Source organism: Gigantopelta aegis, chromosome 4 (genome assembly GCF_016097555.1).
Source record: "Gigantopelta aegis isolate Gae_Host chromosome 4, Gae_host_genome, whole genome shotgun sequence".
Taxonomy (NCBI): domain Eukaryota; kingdom Metazoa; phylum Mollusca; class Gastropoda; order Neomphalida; family Peltospiridae; genus Gigantopelta; species Gigantopelta aegis.
Genome location: NC_054702.1, coordinates 72,375,818 through 72,401,855, shown reverse-complemented (window position 1 = coordinate 72,401,855; position 26,038 = coordinate 72,375,818). Strand labels below are relative to the sequence as shown.

The following is a 26,038-nucleotide window of genomic DNA, read 5'->3' as shown; positions in this document are numbered from 1 at the left end:
GCCAAATTAGACACATATCACCCGTCTTGTGATTGTGCTGGTTTACACAGAAATCCAGATTACACAGATGTAAGTTTAGACAGGTACACACACAAACCTTGCCATTAGCAATTTGGCGCCCCATCAATCTGCTCAAACTAACTCAAAGACAGTCAGTTTTAGTTCAGCAAGTGAATTAAAAACAAAGGGTGCCTGAACCTCTTTTGGATATAGACACGTTAATAAAGTACCCCTAAAAACAAACAAAGTACTGTGAAAGGATACAATATCAGTGTTCTGTATGGTAATATGTTTAATGGCTCTCCAAAATCTAATTTAGGAGAGTAATTAATCACTCCCTTCAATCTTTTTTCTGCATGCATGTTATGAAAGGACACATAAGTACAAAGCTAAGGTTTCACTGGTGTGTATATGTCTGTAATGAGACATGAAGCCATAAACTGAAGACTGAGATGAGAAGGTCTGAGAGAGAGAGAGAAACAAAGATACCTATCTGGGTTTAGTTTACAATCCACCCACAACACACACAATGAGTCATTGTTTTAGAGAAACTAGACTAGACACCACAAACACTAAACAGGCTACGCCATATCAAACAACAAATACGATGGATTAGATAAATTATCTCTTAATCCTTTTTCTCCATTGTGTTTAAGAAAATTAGATATGAGCGATCAAATCTTGTACAATGAGCCTGCTCTGCAAAAGGTTGGTATAGGATTTGACTCTTGGAAGACTATAACCTATTCCATTAAGTATTAATTAAAATGTCAAATACATATATGTTTCCATTCCCCCCCCCCCCCCCCCCATACATCACTTACACAACTTAAATATAAACACACACACCCTATTTCAGTTAATAGTTATTGCCAGAAAAAATACCACTAATAATATAATAGTATAATGTTAAATGGATACTGGATCACTAAAGCCATACTTTCTAGATGTTTGCATAAAGTCTCATATAGACTGGATGTGGCACGTGTGTGCAGTCTGACTGTTGCATGTGATGCGTGAGTTGTGGGCATATACACAATATACAATTATTTAATTGCTGGCTGACCGCATGTGTTTTGCAGACGCACACTTTGTATGCATCCAGTCTAATGACGCTCTCATTGAAACTAATATATTTCAATTTCTATATGAGCCTTTATTATATCATGAACACCATTTTAATTGTGGTGGGTGTTTAGTTTTCTTTTCTTTCTTTTTTTTTCTCTTCTTTTTTTTTGGGGGGGGGGGAGGGGAGAATATTACAGATGGGCAACTACCTGTCATGTTTTTATGAGTCAGTCAGATTCTAGTAAACAACTTATTCTTTACGAGTGGCCTAAGATGATTAAATGGATAGATAAACTATGGATGGATGATGTGAAAATGGCCATAACATATTCTCAATGATAGGCTAATTTTAGTCTGTGAAAGTGACCTCCTTGTGTAGTTGTGGGCACTCTTTCAGCTTTAATGTACATTATAAATTAAAGTATACTTAACACACGAAGACAGGCATAACCCAGCAGCCGTGCCAAATTACACCAACAAGCCAGAAATAAAACAAAATCACTACATAAAAAAGACCACCTCCTGACATGTAATCATAGAATCACTGGAGATCACTAAACAGGGTAGTGAGACCTCTTCAGCTTATCTACCAGGTGCGCGTGGTGGTTATTATTTTTCTGCAAAGTGTAAGAAACGCATTTAGCGCTGACCTTAGCTTTGCTCCAAGAACAGATAAAATATGTGATGCTGGGTCAACAAGCCAGGGATTAAATAACCTATCCTAATAAAAACACAAAAACAAATATGAATTTTAAAAAAATAACATTAAAGAAGGAGTTTAGATATTTCTTTTTGAAAATACAATGTATAACCAGTTAAGAAAATGTTCATTATTAGACTTAATGGGTAATTTAAATTCTGTGTCTTTTTAATGTAGTCAGTTTTCATTCATTAAATATTATTGAGTAGTTTTATTACCAAGTTGCTGTGTTTATTTTGGGCAGAGTTATGGCCCTTTTGGAATAAACTGTTTATACTTAAATACACTCTATTGGTCTTAACTTGTTTCACATTTCAATGAGACAGCTTAAGATTTTGCATATAGAAATGAGATCTTTCTATATTAATACTTTTATCATCATCATGCCATTACACTTCCATTACTGACACAGAGTTATGGTCCTTTGATCTTAACTCTCATTCAAACAATGTAATACTATAGTATCACATTTGGCATTTGGCACCATTAAATTATAAATATCTATGCCCACTTTTGGCCATATTTTATCTATCAACTGACTGGAAAACATCTGTGGATTTCCAAGTTAAACTTGTACCACATGTAATGTTGAATAAACTTATAAATTATGACGAAATACTTGGAGGTGGACAGGAGATAAGGTGTGTTACGTTGTTACTGATTACAAACCACTAGGAACTCGTCTTAATACCCATAGGAATGTCAAAAGTACCATAAGTGTTCCATAAAATAATAATAGCATCCAGATAACAGCCCACCACAACACTGCACAACTTATGCTAAGCCCTACCTTTACATAGCTCTTAAGGAATTACCTTTACATAGCCCTTAAAGATTTAGTGGGTGTGTTAATTATCTTCCAAGTAAAGCACCCAGAGAATGCGGATACAATTATGCAAGGCTTATATGCTGCAATTCCTATATTGGTCATGCAGGTATCATGACCTGCTAAACCTCTCATTATTGGTCAATGACTATATATAACTTGTCATGTGACAGAAACTGGACTTGTCTTGTTTAAATTTGGCCAGTTGTATCACATATTCAGAATTTGTTGCTTTTACTAAACAATATGGATTATTAATTTCTATATTACAGGTGAAGTAGTATCACTATGTTTTTGGCATTCACCTTTATACAGTAAAACAAATATAAATGAAAGACAAAAAATGTTAATCTAATAAAATTATGTTTTACATGAACATAACACAAGAAGAATGCAATAATGTGTTCAAAGTATAATGTGTGAGTGAACTTTACAATAAAAACATTTTATAACACCTGCAGTATATGTATGTAGTTTATGTATGCGGAAACACAGCAAAAAACAATTAACTTTGCACTACATAAAGTTACTACACTTTATGTCAACTATGTGAACCCAATAGAATATAACATGTCAGGTACCTCTATGCATTGTTTAAAATTAACACATCAAGAGGCAATGATTTAGAACAATGTCCATGCAGGCCCCATCCTTACAAAGTGTTCAAAGTGTAGCACCCTTACAAAATAGCTTGTAGTTAAAGTCTGGAGACTTCGCTATGGTTTTGAGTCTGTATTCAATATTTGTAGACATGAGTCTTCTATAATCAAACATGCATTAACCATCCAAGTAGCATTAGTCTCTTAAAGCAGTTGACTGCATAATACAGGTTCATTTCTATTATATAAAATGATCTGAAAACAAAAAGAAAAAAGTTTGTTTTGTTTAACAACACCACTAGAGCACATTGATTAATTAATCATCGGCTATTGGATGTCAAACATTTGGTAATTCTGACACGTAGTCATCAGAGGAAACCCGCTACATTTTTCCTAATGCAGCAAGGAAACTTTTACATGCACTTTCCCACAGACAGGAAAGCACATACCATGGCCTTTGAGAAAAAAAATAATAATCAGTTGAATGGATCCACCGAGAGATTGAGGAAAAAAGATAATGTAAAGGCCAAGTGCTCAAATGAGGTGGCTGGTAAAAAGAGGTGGCCATTTCAACCACTATGACTACATGTACATCATTTCAAACCCTACGTGCATGTTTGCTCTCCTCAAAATGGTATGTAACGCCAAATGACCTAACACTGGAAGAATTTACTGATAAAAGCTGATAAGTCCAATATAATTTGAAGACAGAAAGTGAAATCCTGCATGAAGTTGTGCCTGTAAAACACACCATCTGAATATTATTACAAGCCTCTGGTTAGCCGAATGTTCACCTGCTATCTTGGTCTAATCTGTTAACTCTGCTGATCAGGCTGGAGATGGCGAAGAAAACAGAATTGGCTCAACTTGTGTGTGTACATACAATCTCTGCACTTGGAGACCAGCGGCTATACGAGTCTTACGGTAATCACACCTCCAAACAGCTAATACCAGTGCAGTGTTTGGACATGTGTAAGAATTATAATAATAAGCAAAACATGGCATAACATGTTACACCTGAAATAATCTCTCCTCCAATTCACATATTTTGCCAAGAATCAGTTCTTTTTCTTCTTTTTTTCCTCTTATTTTCTTTTTCCTTTTGGTAAATGGATCATATTTGATGTAGGCATGGAAATGAACAGATTGAAATAACATATTATATGGTGTTTTGTTGGTATTTTGTTGCAATGTGAATTATTTTTGTGAAAATGTTTTGTTTTTGTTTTTTATTTGAAGGACATTTCATCTATTCTAGGACTCACTAGAAAAATATGTTCCATAGGAATCTTAAACCTCACCCTATCGCTATCGCTCACCATCACTCCCCAGAGACAATAGTTCAAGGAGAGTAATTTTTAAATCCCTTAGCATATGGTATTAATATGGTTATATCCTAAATGGCTCCCGATAATTTAAGTTAGGGAAGCAATTAATCACTCCCTCAATTTGTTTCACATCAAGGTGTAAAATCTTGAATATTTTCTTGAAATATATAATGTACATGTATATATAACATTTTATTAGTTAAATATAATATTATTTCAGCCAATTTGTATAAAAAATGATAACTACATGAAGCTAATTTAGACACAGACAGGGTGAGCCATGCTCCTAGACAAAAGTCACAATCTACAATTTCAAAACATGTTTGTTTAGTTTCGGTTCTTTTATTTTCCTTCATTCTTTAGTATTGAAGTTGTCAACAGCCCAGAGTCAGTTAAAAAGAATGTTATATCTGGTTTGTCAGGAACTGATCATTTGGTGAAACATTTTCCACTGCAAGAGGAGTCGACCATGGCAGCGTGTTGTGGAAATTCCTGCCCAGATATTGAAACAGAAGATCAGAGAGGAGAGGAGTATGAAAACAAGAGGCGCTCACAGTATGATCGGCAGTAGAATCACGCTATACACGCTATACATGGCTGACGTGGATGTCTGCATGCCAAATGTAAAACATGCCTCTCTTTCAAAGCATCTTCCGCAAAAACTGTTGATAAAGAAACAGATAGCGCAACATGTGGATCAGTTTTATGTTCGGTATTTTTTATTTTGGTTTGTGTATTGTAATGAATACATCCAATTTAATGATTAAAGACAAACAGCCATTAGAATTAATACCCTGTGACGTACACTTTGTATAATTTGGTTTTAGGTTTAGTCGAAAGTAAGATCTGTCTTGGATTAAAATAAAATAAAAATTAATGATGGAAAGAATTTTTTTTTAGTGTTTTTTTTTCAATAGGCTGAGACAAACTGAACAATTTATATGCTACAGAAACATTTTGAGATGTAAAAACTATCACATTCTATATGTCCATTATGTAAATTCTAAAGCCTAGTTTGTTTTGTTATCTATCTATGATACTTTTAAACATACTAAAGTTTTTTATAACAGACTTTAATTTTTTAGTGGTGATTGAACCTCTGACCAATTGGAGTAATAGTTCGAGGGGGGGGGGGGGGGCAGAAGTCCGATTTATACTTTTATTTATATATAGCAGGACAAAAATATACATTTTCATCCATGAGGTGGGGGTCACAGCACAGCAACCCACCCTATCCCCTATCCCCTACGGGTCTGTAGTGTTGTTGCTGGTAATGATGTTCCTTGGTGTGTTTACCATGGAATTAACACATTACATCAAGTAACTGTTGTCAGCTGTGAAGGGCAGATACATGTAGATTCCCTACTGAGAAACATACATAAAGTCTTTGAAACTGACACTCCAGCTGTTAGGTGATGTCCTCCTTTGAAACGTAAAACCAACTCACAGCTAACTCAATATTTACGTTAGTTTAAATTAATCTTGACACACCAATAATATTATAAATTTAAACATACTTGATTAGTTCTACAAACAAGGAAGGAATATTTTTAAATGTATCATTTGTATGGTTTTTAACGTTTTATGTACTTATTTGTTTCTTTGGGGGTTTCTTTGTTGTCCTTGTTTTATATATTTATTTTGTACTAAAAGATATTCTTATGGATAATGCTAAAAGTGTGCATTTATAGATAAAATGTTTGTATGATTTTTTTTTAAACATATTTATTTTAGTTTTTTTCTGGTGGTTTTGTAGTTTTTGTGGTTTATTTGTTTTTGTTTCGGGGTTTTCCCCCCCATTTTTATACAGTTTAGAGATATGATTTATTAAGCACTAAAAATGTTTTTTTATGGATCATGCTTAAGGACACTACTAGTATTTTCTACACACTGTAGTATCTTTAGCAAAGATGTGATTGTGTCATGTCGACGGTGTTTATAGAGACAAACAAGCCCAACAAGTATGTGTGAGTTACAAGTGCAGTCACCGGCGTGAACTGGAATTAATCTGAAAGCAATTACCTGCTAATCAGTTAGGATCAGTCTCCTAATTTACAGTCACCTCACATGCGGTGTGGGTGACTGAACGTTTAATATGCTAGTTGGAATAAAGACCACATTAAAACCACCCTCTTTCACTGCTTGCATAATGAAACAGTTGAACGAAAAATGTTACAGATTGGTGTTACATTTAAAACAAAGCCAGCAACATTTAGACATTGTTCAATCTTTTGCTTCCATCATGGACACTTGTTACTGTTGCACAAAAAATAAAATTAAACAGTAAAAAAAAGAAAAGAAAATTGCATAGAAATATGTTTATCGAACATGGATGCCCCCACTTTCATTCAATCAGACTGACAAGGTTAAAGGATACAGGTATTCTGTACCATGGCTATAGTACTTAGCAAATATAATATTGATACATACAAACTGGTGCAATCTCATTACTATCATTACTAAAAAAATAGCAAATTTTCAGTTACATAGAGAATACTAAATAAATTCCCGTGAGAGAGCATTTATATTACAACGAATGTAATTTCAATCGGTGAACGATCTCTTTTAGGAACGAGTATAGTATTCTATTTATTACACTCCACATGAATGAACAAAAATCAAACAGAATTACTTCAAACATAACTAAACACCACATGGAAATGCACCGATATAAAACCGAGGAACATGACATTGCTGACCGAAATGATATTTTTAGCAAAATTACATCATGTGGTGGTCACTTGATTGAGCTATTTATCAATGAAACTGCATTCCTATGGAACACATCTATCAATGAAGTTTACACAAACAATACTACAAACATATTCAAGGCTAAACATAATGACCTTTCAAAAGACATATTTCTCATTGTGAGAGATGGAAATTATCACATGGGTATCTCTGCCACCCCAGTGTAATAAACTATAGTACTGGAATAGTTACTTATTTTAGTTACATAGATGACATGCAGTGGTAAAATCTTAATAAAGACTATAAATAATGATATGAAATATTACCAAAGAACTCGTCCCAGCACATAGAGTTTCGGTTGTTGATTTGACCGACCAGACTCTGGTTCTGTAGGAGTTGAACTCTAGGGATGTTACCGGAACGTACACTCTTCATTTGTGGGGTAAGATGATCACCAGACTCGGAACAGGATGAATCCGAATCAGACATATTATAATCAGTGTCATTTTCACACACATAAAATTTGTTCTTCTTGTATTTTGCAGCCATTGTACAAATTCTTTACACTAGTATAAATAACTGTTTTAAACCAGCACTCTACACCAACTGCTTTGAACAAGCATTTCACACTATTAACAACTACTTTAAATCAACATGTTGGGTCACAATGTATGAATCATGTCTTGTAAAAAGAACCTTTCTGTTCAGTTATCAGAACTAGACATCGGAGCCGAACTAAAAGTCGGTGGGCACCAGGAACCTTTCAGTGAAATCATGAATGATCAGCATTGTTGCCACAGTTGTGAAACATGTTGTCTCCAAGACTAAACAGACATGCTAGGCGTCACCAGCTTACGTGAGCCGGTTCTACTTTCTTACATTTCCCATGCACAAAATAAAAAACAGCACATCTTGACAATTGCCAGATAACATTGAGTACTGTTCTCTTGTGAATGGAGATTATATCTTATATCTTCATGTGGCAAAAGTCCATATTCTGGAATGTCTGAGTCAAATTAGATGTAAAAACAACACTGAAATGTGATGAAATATTCAGTGGCATCTGCAGTCAAAGAAGTCTTTAGTGTGAAGGTGTGGGTGGGTGGGATCTGCATGCAGCCAGCTAAATCTGAGAATAAATCCACACCATAAATATCTCCAAGACGGGAGATAACAGCAGCTAACAGGTTGTCCTTGGAACTCATCACTCAGAGATTTAGAGAAAAACTTGAGTCTTTATCTGCACTTCTCAAAACATATTTTGTTGTAGGCGATAAAGGTTACATTCAGGACACTCCTTTATTCATGAGGAACGATGGTGGTCATGTCTGCTCCAAACCACTGCTCTTGTGTTGAGAAACGGTGGTCATAATCTGCCACTCACCACCGTTCTCGTGTTAACTAAGTACATGTTCCTAGACTGCCTGGCCACTTCGGAATAAATCATCAACGTTAACATCTCATCATTAGTATGCTTATAAAGATAAGCCTGAGTAAATCAGTACACAGTTCTTAAAGATAAATTTAAAATTCCACACACACTTTTGAGTGTTTGCCTTGTCTTTCCCAGAAGTAGGTGTGAACAGATTGTTAGCAAACAAATTTCTGGTGGCTAGATATTTTCCTTGGTGGAAGGCTATAAACATAAAAGCTTTGACTTGTGGGTAAAATTATAGGCTGATCTTCATTTTACAGTCTCCTTTGTAAATTCGACACCAACTTTGTAGCACCACGTCTTTATATAAAACCAACACCAACTTTGAATCACAACTTTATATAAAAGCACCAACACCAACTTTGTATGACAAGTTCTTTAACTGACCACCTCCACAGTATCGCATCACCATCATGTCTTCTATACGCCGACCGTCAACACCTTCGTAGTATCGCCAAACTACAGGTGTACAAGCTTAGTCCCATTAACCCGGCACAGAGTCAAGTAATATTAACAAAGGTCAAGAAACCAAACCAAACAAAACAAAAAAAGCCTGCAAACATCAAAATTCCTATTTACAATGGTCCGATTCCATCTGGGATGTGGAATTCTCCACATGGAGTACTTAATGCCTATACCTGGCCAGCAGGCATGTCACAATCAATAGAATACACAAACACACCAAGTACCAGTTGGTCAGCAGGGCCTTCCACAGACCAGTTCCTCCAAAATTGATACCGCATGCAACATCCGCGTGGGCTCAGCTGAGAAAGCTGGAACAGTCAGTCAAGGAATCAGAAGCAAATGTCTGATTATTTCAACTTGTTCCCTCTGGTCCGAAAATAAGCATAATGGAATGTTGGTCCATTTGTTAGTAAAACAATACAATCACCATTAGGTCAAAATTTCAACTTCCAGTTGGTGAGTGAAATGGAGGTTTGTAAACATTCCAAGTCAAAACTTCAAACAACGTTCTCAAGTTAGTGACTCCAGTTATTATATGTAAACAATCTAGGTAAACATCCAAAGAGTTTTCTCAAGTTTGTGAATTCCTTTCCTATTCTAAATCGAAATCAAAATAACTTTCCCAAGTTTGTTTGTGACTTCAGTGATTTGTTTTTGTACCACAAATTAAAGTGAAAAACGTATGAATCCAGTTAATATTTAAAAACAAAGCAAACTCGAGCAGAAGAGTTGTGAGACATCTTTACGTATCAACAGACAGAAACGTATTGTGGAATAAAACCAGAGTGCAGTAATTTATCAGTAAAGTCACTGGCCAACGTTTTATATCATGTATATGTAAAACTCATTAAGTATGTTCCTTTGATCTCATGGCTGTTGAGCAATGACTGTCAGAAAGATAACAGTTTACTATGTTCAGACGACCATAAATTCACGAGTGACCAGCTTGACCAACAAGAATGTAGAGTGAGGCAACACACCTAACAGTACTTTTAAAATCTTGAGTGAATCACACAACAGTTCTAAAAGTCACCAGCCACATGGACGAAGTGTGGGTTTCCATACACCACTGTGTCAGTGGGCGAGTCTGTAGGTGCATATATAATGGGAATTACAGCTTAACAAGACCTATCACATAGCATTTAAGAGAATGAAGCTGAAGATCTTCGTTATTATCCTGCTATCTGTTCCCATCACCTGGACGGTTCACACAAACACATACAGACACTCAGCATATGGCCCCTCCAAGACTTGATTCATACCGGCATACCGAGTCAATTGTTTGCTCAAGTGGAGTTTATTTCTGCCGCCTCCCTCACTTCCTACACCCTCAGTGATGAATTACTGTATATCCAGCACACCTTAATCCAATATAAATCCACCGGGAGAGAAAAAGAATTCAAACTTTCTGTGATCAAAGTCGCAACGTTTTTTTTTTTTTTTTTTTTTTTTTTTTTGCTGTATCAGCAGATCTAAGTGAATATACATAGATCCAGGAGGACTAGACCAAACACACAGCCACAATCACCGGCATGTTAAAGGCATTGAGTAAAGCATGTGCGTGCTGTACGCAGGCCGAGGACAAGTGCGAAACCGAAGAGCCCTGTGTTGAAGGGAACAAGCCTCTCACATAAATATACAATACATGTCTGTCTGCATTCAAGCCGAACGTGAGGGCCGAGAAACAAGCCGATCCATATCATTAGCCCATGGCCTGCTCCAGTCTGGTGTAAATCAGAGTCACTCCTGTCACTGCTCATATACAGTCTAATGTATTTTACCTAGGGCAGACGGGGCTTTTTTACCAGGTGTAACTTTCTTTAATCAGTCGCACAGGTGAGATACAGGGTCAGATTCTTATAATGAGTTTACCACACTTGCAAAAATAATTTCTCTTTTCCTATCTCTTTTTTTTCTTCTATATGTATAAGATTAATATATAACAACATTTTGGGTATTTGTATGCCCTGTTGAATTGCATATAACAGGGTTTAGAAAGTAATTTTCAACAGTAAATTCTATAGGCCCTAATTTATGAAGTCATTTTTTTCTTCAATGCAAGTATCTAAGCATAGTAAATATATGTAACTCTATAACACAAAAACAGGCCCACAATGTCCAACTTCCATTTATTTCCATTTTCAAAATAAAGATTGCCATCACAAAAGGACTACAAATAAAATATGAAGATGGAATTAAATGTGCTTTTTCTTGTTTAAAAGTACAGAAACTTACCAGGGTCTCTGTAAACTAATCACCAAAATACAACACAGAATTTTATACAAGCACTAGGCAACTCTTAAACTGTAACATGGAAGTTACACAAATCTGTCTTGAACAACACATAATTCTACACAAATCTAAGGCAACTAAACTTCAAAAACAACACAGAATCCTACACAAGTCTCAGGCAGTTATATGTCAAAACCTATATAGAATCCTACTCAAGTAAAAGACTACTAACCATTAAAACCAACACAGAATCCTATGCAAGTCTAGGCAACTACTAGCATCCATCAAAAACAACACAGAATCCTACTCAAGTAAAAGATAACTATCCATTAAAACTAACACAGAATCCTACACATGTCTAGGCAACTATCCATTAAAACAATATATGTTCATACTATAACAGAGGCTGACGTCTATTCTTTAATAACATAAACAGACTCATCAAAAACAAAATTTAAGTGACAAAAACATTGCATGTAACAGAAAAGTTCTTTAAAAACATGGATTTTCAAAATAACAAAACAATACTTTTCAAGTTAAATCATGGTAAATTTTTAAATATATATATCAAGTGTAAGGTTAAGTTCTACATGTACAGCCAAATTATTATCTTGGTTAGTAAGTTCATAGCATTTTTAGACTTTATAAATAAAAATGGTTCATTTCATTTTTTTTTTTTTTTTTTTTTTTTATTAAAGATATTTTGTTACACAAATATCATTACAGCTATATGTATTTACAAGAGTAAAATCTTACCACCAGTTGTGATGTATGGGAAAAAACTATTGGTAGTAAATGTACTGGCAATTATTGTAAAACTACAGGTAGCAGACAGACTAATTTGGTTTATTTCAATATTTTAAAGTTTGTTTTGTTTAACTACACCACTACAGCACATTAATCATCAGCTATTGGATGTCAAACATTTGGTAATTGTTACATATAGTCTTAGAGAGGAAACCCGGTACATTTATAGCACCATCCCATAGACAGGACAGCACATACCACAGCCTTTGATGTACCAGTTGTGGTGTGTTGTCTGGAGTGAGAAATAGCCTGATGGGCCCACTGACAGGGATCGATCTCAGAACAACAGAGCATCAACCTATTACCAATGGGCTACATCCCGCCCCAACAATATTTGATTCCTGTCTTGATTTATATCAGCTGTGAAATCTACTTGTAGGTGGTCTCTCTTACCTTGTTAACATGTAGCCCACCTGTCAAAAGTGTGATGGGATAATGGCAAATTAATCTCACAAAATAGCGAGACATTGCTTGTAAATCTTTTTGATTGCTACATGAAAGACAGGGAACTTTTGTCTGGTATCCAGCTTTCTGTATCTCATTTAATTCTTAACCATGTATGGAAATTGACTGCTTTATTCCAGAAAACTGAACAGAGCCACGTCCTGCCCCTTCCTGGACACAGAATGCCGTGATTATTGATCGAGATGTGGCTCAAGGTGGTCAGTGTTTGGGACTGGAGCTCATTACCATTTAAACATGCATGTAGCTAGGACAAGACAAACAGAAATGTTCCCTTTGTAAACGATGTTCATACATGTAAAACAGGAGTGCATATCACCATGTTTACATCTCTCGGATCAAGTATATATTTTTCCATTTACTCAGATAGCAATTTAAAATTTCTTATTTCGGTTTCCGTTATTCACCGTTCTCAAACTGGAAACTCCATTTCTCTTCTGCCTTATCTACTCTGTATAATAAAGTCATCAGTTACATGTATTATTATGTATGTGTATTGTTCTCTTTGTATTTGACTTCATTGTACTAATTACATTTTTATAGATTGTACGTAGTTTTACTACATATATATTTGTAGATTTTGCATTCCGTTCCTTATGTGGAATACATGTTGACTACTGCAGAAATAAATGGATAAATTATTGCTTTAATAGCATTTTTTAAAATACAAATTCCACACTTTCATTAAAACCATGTGTTTTTATCAACCTTCATACAATGTAGAACACATACTTCACCAACCAAAGCCATTCAGTTTTAACTGTTTGACGAATTGCCTTTATACAAGCACTTTTTTTTACACCTGAAACCGGTATGAAACTAAACCATCATAACCTGATCTTAATCACCAGTTTAATGTAATCTCTGTATATTTTCTTTCAATTTCACCTCATTTTCTCAGGGAAACAAAACGTAAATGCTTTTATGCGGCACACAATGCATGTGCTTGTATTGATGAAATCTGACACAGTCTTGGGACATACTTTGTAGAAGAAGGCAAAACATTTTACTGCTACAGCTGGATCTTGTTAAACATGAATAAATAGGTGGAGTTTTGTTTCCTCTGGCTAATTGCATTAACAAGGAAACATGGAGGACTTTGTAGAAACAAACAATCACAGCTTTCAGGTATAGTTTTCCAATACGTTTATTAGTACTTGGTACAGTTGTAGGATTAAACAAAGTCAGTTTGGGCACATGTTTTATTTCAGAGAAACAGACAATGGGGAGGAAACTAGACAAAGAAGAATTTTTTTTTGACTGAAGTCTGATATGTAATATATGTAATATCATTTTAAAGAAACTTATCAGACTTAATCAAGCAACCACCTCTGTATAGCAGCCACCTTGATTTGTATCAAGGCCTCTATATAATACTCTCCAAAATATACTACAAACTGACCTGTATTAAGTAGCCGACTGTCTTAGTTTACCATTTTTATAATTCCTTATTCAGCTGAGCACTTAAAGGTGTTTAATATAAAAAGAAGATTTCCTTTTATTTCACCACCACCACACCAACCCTGCAAAAACGCCACAGGATAATTTAGCTTTTTAAAAAAAAAGTGAATATGTATGCCAGTGAGCAATTGAACAAATGAATGATGAAACAATTAGAACAATATGAAGGAAGGAAATGTTTTATTTTATTCAACACATTTTATTTACGGTTATAAGGTGTCAGACATATGGTTAAGGACCACACAGATGTTAAGAGAGGAAACCCGCTGTCGCCACTTCATGAGCTACTCTTTTCAATTAGTACCAAGAGATCTTTTATATGCACCATCCCATAGACAGGATAGCACATAGCACGGCCTTTGATATACCAGTTGTGGTGCACTGGCTGGAGCAAGAAATAGCCCAATGGGCCCACTGACAGGGATCGATCCCAAACCGACCGTGCATCAAGCAAGTGCTTCACCACTGGGCTACACCTCGCCCCCTGAACAATATGAAGTCTAAGTTTATTTATTCCTAAAGTGTAGCATGAAATAATGGATCTGACATTTTATACAAATTATGAACTGAATAAAACACTACATTATTACAAGCAAATTTCATAAAATTTAAGAATGCTAATAACATGCACAAGACGCACACTGATCTGGGGCTGGGGTGGAGGGTGAGGGTGGAAGGTGGGGGAAGAAGGGATCTGGAACCAAGATACCTCATGACATGTTATATATGGGTCTGTAACATCCAGCTATGCGTGAAGTCTGGCTAGCAGTGACTCAGCATGCTGGAACAGTCATCAAGTGTAAGATTACCAAATGTTACACAAAAGGACACGCACATGTATTTACCTTTAATACTTTAACAGACATGAACTTCAATGTTGAAGCTATACCAGTCTATACCAGACTGACACAGAACTGTGGCGCCATCATCTCAATGCAGGCAAAAAAAGCCATCTGCCGTCTGCTGTGACAGATATCGGTTCTCTGGATGCCATCCTCTTGAGCTATTTTTGTTTAGAACAGCCGATGTAAACTATTAAATGTTGTCATGGTAATGTCATGGAGTCTGATGTTTTATGAGTAAATGTTTGACAAATGATTGATTCTTTACTTGAAAAAGACATAGTAGGCTATAGAATTGAATTTTTTTATTTTTTTAATGTTTTTATTTGTTTGTGTCCAATCTGACATTGGGTCCATTCATAACTATACAAATGTTCATGAGTGTATAAACTGTATGTTACAGGAAATGAGGTTAATGTATGTATGCTACAGGTGATGAGGTTAATGCATATGTGCTACAGGTGATGAGGTTAATGCATGTATGCTACAGGTGATGAGGTTAATGCATGTATGCTACAGGTGATGAGGTTAATGCATGTATGCTACAGGTGATGAGGTTAATGCCAGTGAACACTTTTAAAGATGCAATCACAAAGATGCATATCTATCAAAAAATTTAATGTAAAGATTATACATGCCCACAAACACAATTACACCCAATTAATCACATTTATTACTTTTAAATAAATTTATATTATTGCATATCCAATTAGGGAGATCCACAGCTTAACAGATGATTTCACCATGTGAATTTGAAATGCATTTCCTGACTGACAAAGAACTAGCTGCTATTTTAATGGATATGTGATGAAGATTTTTTGTGTGCAATGTACTTCATACTTTTTGTCAAGGATTGTTTCTAATTTTCATTATTTGTTCATACTTACCTAGTACTAGCACAATAACTATGCTATACAACCTGAGTCATCTCCTCCACTGCATATATAGCATAGCATAGCATAGCATTGTATAGCATAGTTGTTGTGCTAGTACAGTAAGTTGAATAAGACTATCTCAGGTTAATTATGTGAATAATCGATTAATTTAGAGTGATTTATACATGTAAATATAGCAAAATATGGCATTTGCACCTTTAAAAAACCCACCCCAAAAGTTAATGAAAATATTTCTGACAAAATTATGCTTTTAGAAAGGGGTAAAAACAGTATAATGGCTGGAAAAAAAGGGTGCGACAGGGTGAATTTTATAACTGTCATTGTGCCAAATTTACAAAGGTTGTTTTTGACTACATGTATCTAGATGTATACTGCTTAAACGCTGGTGTTTAAAGGGACATTCCTGAGATTGCTGCACGTTTTAAGATGTTATCGACTAATAAAGACTTTTTAACGATTGTAATTACATATCAAACATATTTTTCTGCATAAAATATTAGTGGCTGTATATTAAACATGTTTCTGATCGTTCTAATATTTGTACTAGGTTAAATTTCATTTTATTTCCAAAAAAAAAAAAAAAATTTTTTCGTACATACGAAATTATTTGAAGACAAATCCAGTTTGGGCTTCTTACAAATATTAAGACGACCAGAAACACACTGAATATACAGACACTGATATTCTAAAAAAGAAAATATATCTAATATGTAAGTTTAATCGTAGAAATATTTTATTAGTCGGAAACATCTTACAATGCAGCAAACTCGGGAATGTCCCTTTAAGTAAAACAGGTTTCGTAAATTCAGACCAATATTTTTTAGGGTTGATTAACTTTTACACGAGCAGCAACTCCAGCTATCGGCACAGTGTTTGAGATCTCAGCGATTGCACCTCATACAATGATCAGCATGCAGTCAGCAGATAAACTGGCCCTGATCTCAGCTGTTGATCACAGTAATCAAATTGTCACAATTAATGGAAATGGGCAGCCAAAGTGTCCAAGCTTTAATTTAAATTAGTCTCCTAACAAAGCCTTGACCATAACTGGGTCACACAGAACACAGGACACAGATTGAAATAACCTAAATTGAGACAGAAACATAATGTAGTCACTATCATTTGATTATCATTCACTTTTAATGGGGTTTTTTCAATATCAAATAAATGAAAACAGTAATTTAATGCTAGTGTAAACCATGAAACATATTTTGTTTTATTCTTAATAAATACACTGAATGCAAGCATAATAAATGTAATATTAAATGTGATTTCAGCCATATAATGTGATTTCAGCCAATCAAAAATATAATTTTTATCGCATTATAATATATAATGATAATCAAAATAATAAATATGTTTTATGGTTTTGATTCCCATATTATATTTTTTAAATTTTAATAACAAATTTATAAGCAAAATTAATTTATAATAATTAAAACCAATACATGTATAAGTTTGTTACCTTGCAGCAAAGTGAAAATATCTATGTTTATAGAGATATTAGTGTTTATGAAGTAGATAGGAAGGACTATAGATCTGAATTCTGCATATCAAAACTCCACATTCATAATCCCTATAAGTTTGGTTTGTTTAATGACACCATTAGTGCACAATACTTTATTACCAGTAATCATTGGCTATTGGATATCACACATTTGGTAATTTTGACTCGTAATCTTTGGAAGAAATCTGCAACATTTTTCAATTGGTAGCAATGGATTATTATAACCTATGATATTGCATGCAACAAAAAATAGCAATGATTATCTTCTTTTTTTTCTTTCTTTTTTCACCAAATCACACAATAAACCATTTTGTTAATGTTTTAAATTGTGCAGAATACTAAATTTAATTTAATTTAACTAAAAGATCATCAAACAATTTGAAAAATAATGTTCAATAAATATTGGTGTTAATGGATTTAAGAAATATACAATTTAGATACAAACGCAGCATTACCATTATTCACATTATACATGTATTAATTTTCAACATGTCATTTATTTAGTACATTACTAATATTGCTATGGGCTACAAAATGGATGGGGAAAATGGAAGTTTATAATGGACATCTGTGCATGACAAGATGATAATTAAACATGGCAATTACAGCCCTAGGTTTAATGCTATCACTTTCTAAACCAATGTCATCAAAGTGATTCTAAGCAATTTTCCAGATGAGAAAATATTGCAACTTTGTGAAAAAGATGCTGAAAGTAATTATTTTGTGATGATGATGGATATGTTTCTTAATTTAGCCTCATGTTATGAAATATCAAAGCAGCTAAACAAAATATTGTTTTGTGATAAAACCCACACACATTTATTTATCATTATGATGACAGACAAATATAAACTGCTAATATTAGAATGGTAGATGGATGTGATGGATAGATGAATGGATGTATGGATGTATGAATAGCTGTGATGGATGTATGTGATGGATGTATGGATGGAGATGGATGGATGTGATGGGTGTATGTGATGGAGGTGATGAATGTGATGGGTGGATGGATGTGATGGATATTTGAATGGGTGTGATGGATGGATAAATGGATAGATGGATATGATGGATGGATGAATGGATGGATGTGATGGATGGCTGTGATGGATGTGATGGGTGGATGGATGTGATGTTGTGATAGATGTGATAGGTGGATGGATGTAATATTGTGATGGATAGAGGTGATGGATGTATGTGATGGATGGAGGTGATGGATGGAGGTGATGGATGTGATGGGTGGATGGATGTAATATTGTGATGGATGGAGGTGATGGATAGATGGATTGATAGATGGATGTGATGTTGTGATAGATGTGATGTGATGGATGTAATATTGTGATGGATAGAGGTGATGGATAGATGGATTGATAGATGGATGAAGGTGATAGATGTGATGGGTGGATGGATGTAATATTGTGATGGATGTAATATTGTGATGGATGGAGGTGATGGATGTGATGGGTGGATGGATGTAATATTGTGATGGATGGAGGTGATGGATGTGATGGGTGGATGGATGTAATATTGTGATGGATGGGAGGTGATGGATGTGATGGGTGGATGGATGTAATATTGTGATGGATGGAGGTGATGGATGTGATGGGTGGATGGATGTAATATTGTGATGGATGGAGGTGATAGATGTGATGGGTGGATGGATGTAATATTGTGATGGATGGAGGTGATGGATAGATGGATTTCATGGATAGGGGGCGGGACGTATCCCAGTGATAAAGCATTCACTTGATGCACAGTTGGTCCAGGATCGATCCTCATCAATGGGCTATTTCTCATTCCAGCCAGTGTTCCATAACTGGCGTAACAAAGGCTGTGGTATGTGCTATCCTTTCTGTGGGATGGTGCATATAAAAGATGCCTTGCTGCTAATCGAAAAGAGTATGAAGTGGCGACAGCGGGTTTTCTAACTCAATATCTGTGTGGTCCTTATAACCGTAAATAAAATATCTTGAGTGCATCATTAAATAAAATATTTCCTTCTTCTTCTTGATGGATAGATTGATTGATAGATGGATGGATTATGTGATGAATGGATTATGTGATGAATGGATTATGTGATGGATGGAATGATTGGTGGATGGATTTGGATAAATAGATGTGATGAATGGATGAGTGGATAGAGGGATAGAAGAATAAATAAATGGATGGATGTGATGGATGGGCAGGGCGCAATACTGCGAGTGAAACACTCGCCTATGCGAGTAAAATTCTGTTATGGCTATTTAAATTTGCAAAACACTAGCCTTTTGGCGAGTAGATTATTTTTTCAGAATGAAGCTGTCACTGGAACATTTATTTCACTAATCAGTCAGACGACACATATACTAATGATCGAAACTGTAAACATACACTTCCGCATTTTGCCCTGTTTGCGGATATCACACTCGGAGCTCTCCGGCCGACTTGACGATCGAGGTGTTCGGAAAGCCTCGTGACACATCGGGGTTTTCCGATTGTAAATGAGTTTTCACAAAGCATTGGACCAATTGCTTCGCAGCCAATTTGTTTGCACCTAAAGTTAAGCTAAATGTTACATGGCGGGAATATGCTAAATAAATTTTTAAAAAACGTTCGAGAAAGTTGTTGGTAACGATAGCATATCGTGAACAAAAATAAATAAATAAATAAAATACGTCCTAGTTTCGGTAACTGTAGCCGTCGGTATACTTGTCGGAATCGCGTAACCCAATTAAAAAACGGTTTACAAAGGAAAGTAAAACAAAATAGGATGAGGTTGGTGTTTAAAGTTATTTAATTATGTTATTATAATTATCCATACTAATACATGTACTTCTTATGTTGCCTGGCGAGTAACAATCTCTAGTTGGCTAGTATTTTTTTTCATTCACTAGCCAGTTGGCGAGTAAATATAAAGTGCTGCTTTGCGCCCTGATGTGTAGATGTAATGAATGGAAAAATTAATGAATGAATGGTTGAATGATTGAATGAATGAATGAATGAATGAATAAATGAATGATTGCATGATTGCATGAATGAATGAATAAATTAATTAATAAAACAGTGGACAAATGAAATTACAGAACAGACCAAGGGATTGACAGATAAATGGATAAATATAACAGATGAAAGATGCATGAATGGCTAAATGGATGAACAAACAAATGAATGGATGCATAAATGGACACATGGAGGGGCATATTGACAGGTGAACACAAAGTGCAACCCCGTTCAGTTACTGCCATCTTTTCACACACTGGAGGCCAATTCGATGAACTATGAATTGACCCACCAGTGACCAATTACACAGTAAGTAATGGATTTACCTAGGGCTGACCACGTTAAACACAACCGGTGCCAACTTCCACAGCTCATCAATATCGTTAATGAGCATACTTGGAAGTATTTGTCAATCTCAGGCTCGTGGTTCGGTTAGCAACACCCAGAATATTAGCACAGATGTCTAGCCACCAGGTTCTGGAACCAAATTACCTCTACAGTTACCCCGGGCTGGCCACCAAGTCAAGTCCATGGCTACACCTCGTGGAGGTAGTTAATCAACAAATTTCATATTTGTCACTCAGGGGCATGAGAACTTGTCTGACAAACCAAGGTGGAAGAACATGTATTTGGCCATGAGGAACACACGATGAGATGCAGGGTACAAGCATTCCTTACCAAAGTAATTAATCAGCCTGTCAAAGGAAACAACTGCTTTTACAAGCAAAAATTAAATACACATTTTTAAAAAACCCAACTAATACCTACCACATCTGGAGTATTCGTTATATTTGAGCTGTCTTGTCGAAAGAACATGTACCTGGTTATTATATTTCTATCTGTCTTAAGATCTAGATGTTCTGCGATTGGTTTGTGCAACACTGTTATACTGAATCATCTGTCTATTTAGGCCATGCTTAACACAATTTTTGGTTTGTTGTAACCCAACTAATAATAAGTTTTAAATAGTCCTTCCAACCCACTACCATAATAGTAATATGGTAGTAGCATGGTGGAGTTTTCTAAAACTTTTTGTTAAAAGATTAATATTTAAATCCGGCAAAAGGGAACTAAATTGCAAAAAGAAAAATAACTGGAAATTAACATTAGTCAGCTGGGTTAAAGCAAATAACATTTATACATTTGGTTGGCCTATTGAAAAGGGTACATTACATTTACACACACTGAAATGGTGTTGGCTTACACACAAACCCACGATATCAATCTAAATAAAATGAATTATGGTTAATTTTGCCCCAGTATATTGTAAACCATTGGTAAGTTCAATACTGCATAATGTAAGCTACAAACTGGCACAGCCATGGTGACTTAAGGCTCACTTAACACACTGAAAAGAACATCAGATAAAAAAAATAAAAAAAGCTGTTGCGCTAATGAGGCTCCTAAAATGTGCTTTTGTATGCACTGTGTTTTGGAAAAAAATAGTGTGGTTTAGAAACTTCTGAATGAACAGACATAAGTGTACGAGGAAGCACAGAACACATATTTAAGTTGTGGCGCCATGGCTGAAATATTAAATAATGCAGACTGTAATGTCACAGGAAAGAAAAGGACTGTTTGTTTAAAGACAAATTCAGCAGTGTTTTAAATTACAGCCATTTAGTGTTCAGCCTATGGTTATTTTACTGTGTGTACAAACATTTTCATGGGAATAATTTTAACTTAATTATAAACAGAGAGAAGTGACGTAATATATAATGCTATTGAAATTATTATTCTTTACTGTGGTTATTTTAACACATAGTTTAAAGTATAAGAGAGAAAACATGCTGCTGCCACAAAGGCCACATAACAGCAAGAGACATTTCCACATTTATTTTCTGACTGCAGGAAAGTATATACCACAGCTTTTGGTATTTCAATCATGGTGAACTGATTGGGAGAGAGAAAAACCCCACTATAGGTCCATCAAGGAGGATCAATTCTTCAACCCAGTTTTATGTGGATCAATACTAAATTTCCTTAAATCACAACCAAGTGTCACAAATGAAACAATTATCATTAATAATTTTTAAAAATACTGAAATGGTATATATTCCCAATTTACGTAATGCAAATTTTCCAAAGCTAATGTTATAGGCATCAATTAAAACTGTACAGATATAAATGGTCAGTAGCCCAAGTATTACTTATTTATATAGTAGGCATAAGTTAAAATTTAACAAATATGTATGGTCAGTGTCCCAAGTATTACTTATTTATGTAGTAGGCATCAATTAAGATTGAACAAATATGTAAGGTGGGTGGCCAAGTATTAGTTACTTATGTAGTAGGCATCAATTAAAAATGTACAGATTTGTATGGTCAATAGCCTAAGTATAGCCTAAGTATTAATTAAGTAGTAAAAATACAGGGTATATGATGTTATATTTTCAATTGTAGATAGTGGCCTTGGTGGTGTAGTGGTTAAGCCATCAGACTTAAGACTGTAGGTACTGGGTTCGCATCCTGCTCCTACCCAGAGCAAGTTTAAAGACTCAATGGGGTAGGTCTAAGGCCATTACACCGACTTTTCTCTCACTAACCACTAACTATTAACCTACTGTTCTGGGCAGATAGCTGAGGTATGTGTGTGTGTGCCCAGGACAGCATGCTTGAACCTAAATTGGATATAGGCACGAAAATAAGTATGAATGAATGAATGAATGAATGAATGAACAAACGAACATGTGTAGATTGTTCTCAAGCTATAAGAAGTGCACCTGGGATAGATATCAACAGAAGACTGAGATTAACTGTCGAGCCAGCAATAAAATGCAACAAGCGTATCAACAAGAGTGTCTGAGATCAAGATGAAGCCTTCAGTAGAGTCTAGTTGACCAGATGAGGTAAACATGCATGGCCACAATATACAGAGATTAGTTACAAAATCCCAGTCTACATTTTTGAAATACAAATAGTCATACGTAGCTCTAAATGTCAAATGTAGGAGCTGTTACTCAGATCATTGCATGGGGGTGGGGTAGAGTGTGAGTTAAAAGTTCTAAATTTGAGTATGGGGTGAGGTATGCATGAAAGCTTTAAATTTACTATAACAGTGAAACCTGTCTAAACCTCATCACGCTGGAGACCTAATATTTATCCAATTTAGACAGAATCTGGTGTTCAGAGGGTAACGTTTTAGAAATCAGAAAATTCGGGATCATGAGAAGTGAATGGTTTTGACAGGATTATGATTTGTTTGGGGCTCAGTTCAGACATGTTTTACTATATATGCTTCAATGTAAAAAAGTGAATTTTGAGGGATGAATATCATTGTCTGCCCAAGTTCCTAGTGTCAAAGAGGAGCAGGATCTAGCTGTCGGTGAAGCACTAACTAGTCTGGAGTGCTTTGGTTGTAGGATCAAACCAACTCAGTATAACTAGGATCGATCCTCGTCAGTGGACCCATTGGGCTATTTCTCATTCCAGCCAGTGCTCCACAACTGGTATAACAAAGGCTGTGGAATGTACTATCCTGTCTGTGGGATGTTGCATATAAAAGATCCCTTGCTGCTAATCAAAAAGAGTAGCCCATGAAGTGGTGACAGCAGGTTTTCTCTCTCATTATCTATGTGTCCGTAAGCATATGTCTGATGCCATATAACCGTAAATAAAACATTTCCTCCTTACCTCAGTATAAACCCATTCTGTAATTGTTTTTGCCCCATTCCATCTAGTCTTCGCGGACTGGTATTCCAAGGCTATGTATGTGCTGTTCTGTCTGTGGAAACGTTCATATAAAAGATTTCTTGCCGCTAATGAAAAAATGTAGCGAGTTTCTTCTGAAGATGTGTTAGAATTACAAAATGTTTGACATCCAATAGCTGCATGATGATTAATTACATGTAATCAATTTGCTCTAGTGGTGTCATTAAACAAAACAATCTTGTAATATTATTGTTCACGATCTTTTTGTTCTGGTTATACCTGTTTGTATTGCATTGTTTCTGTGAAACTTGTTCGTAATCTCTTGGTGTCTCTTCTTATGTTTTTATTAGCAAAAACAACAAAAATCACCAAGTCTCAAATTTTTATAATACTTGACCATATATTAAATTATTTTCTCAAATATTTATTATAACATATTTTATACATTCTGCAGGAGGTACATCAGATTTGTATTTCAGGCAATTGATGATCAAAGCTATAGCACATAATGTGATTTTATTTATTTCATTTTATTTATTCAGAGCTATCTTCTCTAAAACTCTTAGGAAAAGAGATCGAACAACCAATCAGAAGTGTGCTGTCAAAATGTACTCATGACCATGATTGCTTACAAATACACACAATCTGATTAGTTAAATCTTTCTGGATTTAGAACCCAATGACATATCAAGTGATTACACTGAAATACGGAATAAATTTGATTAATAATTAGATTTGGTCGTTAATTGTATCAGTACAAACAGAGGTCACCGAGATGTAACCATGTGCTGGATGTTATCAACAAGACACATGAAGCTAAGCATTTGGAAATGACTAGATAATATTTAAATTGCAGTGAATAGGCATTGATGTATTAGAATTAAAAAAACATATTTTTGAAAATTAAAAAAACAAATTATCGAAATAGGGAATAACCAATTTTTTTTAGTTGAATGCTTGTGAAAATGTTGCTTTGTGAATAGACCTTTAAATTTCTATAACATCTGCATTTCTCACCTAGAGCACATTGATTTATTAATCATCAGCTATTGGATGTCAAACATTTGGTAATTCTCACATTTTTACATTAGTATAAAGTGATCTTTTAATTGTACCATCCTACAGACAGGATAGTACATACCATGGTCTTTGATATGCCAATCGTGGTGAACTGGCTGGAACGAGAAATAGCCCAATGGACTCACTGACAGGGATCGATCTTGGAGTGACCGCGCATCAGTCGAGTGCTTTACCACTGAGTTACAAAAATAATGGAACTGACCTACATGTATGCATTTGGAATATGATACCTATTCTCATTATATATCCAACAGAAGATACAGGCAACAACATTGTTAAAAATCTTGTACAAGACATATATATGACACACACGGAGGCCTATGTCTGGTTTGCCGGGAGTATGCCAGGAATGAGCTTCCGATGTTGTTGCGATGAAAAACAAGCTGCTCAGTGCCATGTTGACAGTGTTGTGGTTTTACGTCTGCTAGGATTACACCTATCAACAGTGACAAAGGTTCCGTGTAAGCGAGAGACACGATCTTCGGCTGCCTCACTGACTTCTGATGGACATGTGTGTCCTCAATGAATTAGCCATGCTACTTCTGGCAACATATCTCTGCTTACAATCTCGCTGGGCACTCGGGTGCAAAGGAAACCACAGTCATGAATGAGGACAGGAACGGAAAGATACATATTCTTTTATAAATTTGCTACATTTATATATACAATTCTTTAAAAAAAAAGAAAAACACAAAAACAACATATCTCAACAAAAATATTTTGAAAAATAAAGGTGGAAGGGAATTAATGAATGAATGTTTTAACATCACTTCAGCACAAAAATACACATCGGTTATTGGGTGTCAAACAAAGGCAGGAAGGGGAGAGTGGTAGGGGAATAAACTTTATTATAATGCTACTTTTATTTTTCACAAAATATAGTTTAAAACAGGTCTTACAACTAGTAATAAATAATGAAATTTATTAATCTGTTATAACTTAGATAACTTTTTAACCAGAAATTTCACTCATTTTTAAAAATGTTTTACAAACATTATAGGTAGGAGATGGG

The 26,038-nt window shown here is 35.1% G+C and overlaps 1 protein-coding gene across 3 annotated transcripts in view; it reads right to left on the bottom strand.

Annotated features, from left to right (window-relative positions):
- LOC121371061 overlaps positions 1-26,038 on the bottom strand; it is a 109,732-nt gene that overhangs the window by 27,208 nt on the left and 56,486 nt on the right. Inside the window, exon 1 of one of the 3 annotated variants that reach the window (XM_041496683.1) lies at positions 7,539-10,773. The exons of the other annotated variants lie outside the window; for them this stretch is intronic. Within the exon in view, the coding sequence (XP_041352617.1) occupies positions 7,539-7,761 (223 nt within the window). The 5' untranslated portion in view covers positions 7,762-10,773. Of the gene's footprint in view, positions 1-7,538; positions 10,774-26,038 lie in introns of those variants that run through there. 3 annotated transcript variants of the gene reach the window in all.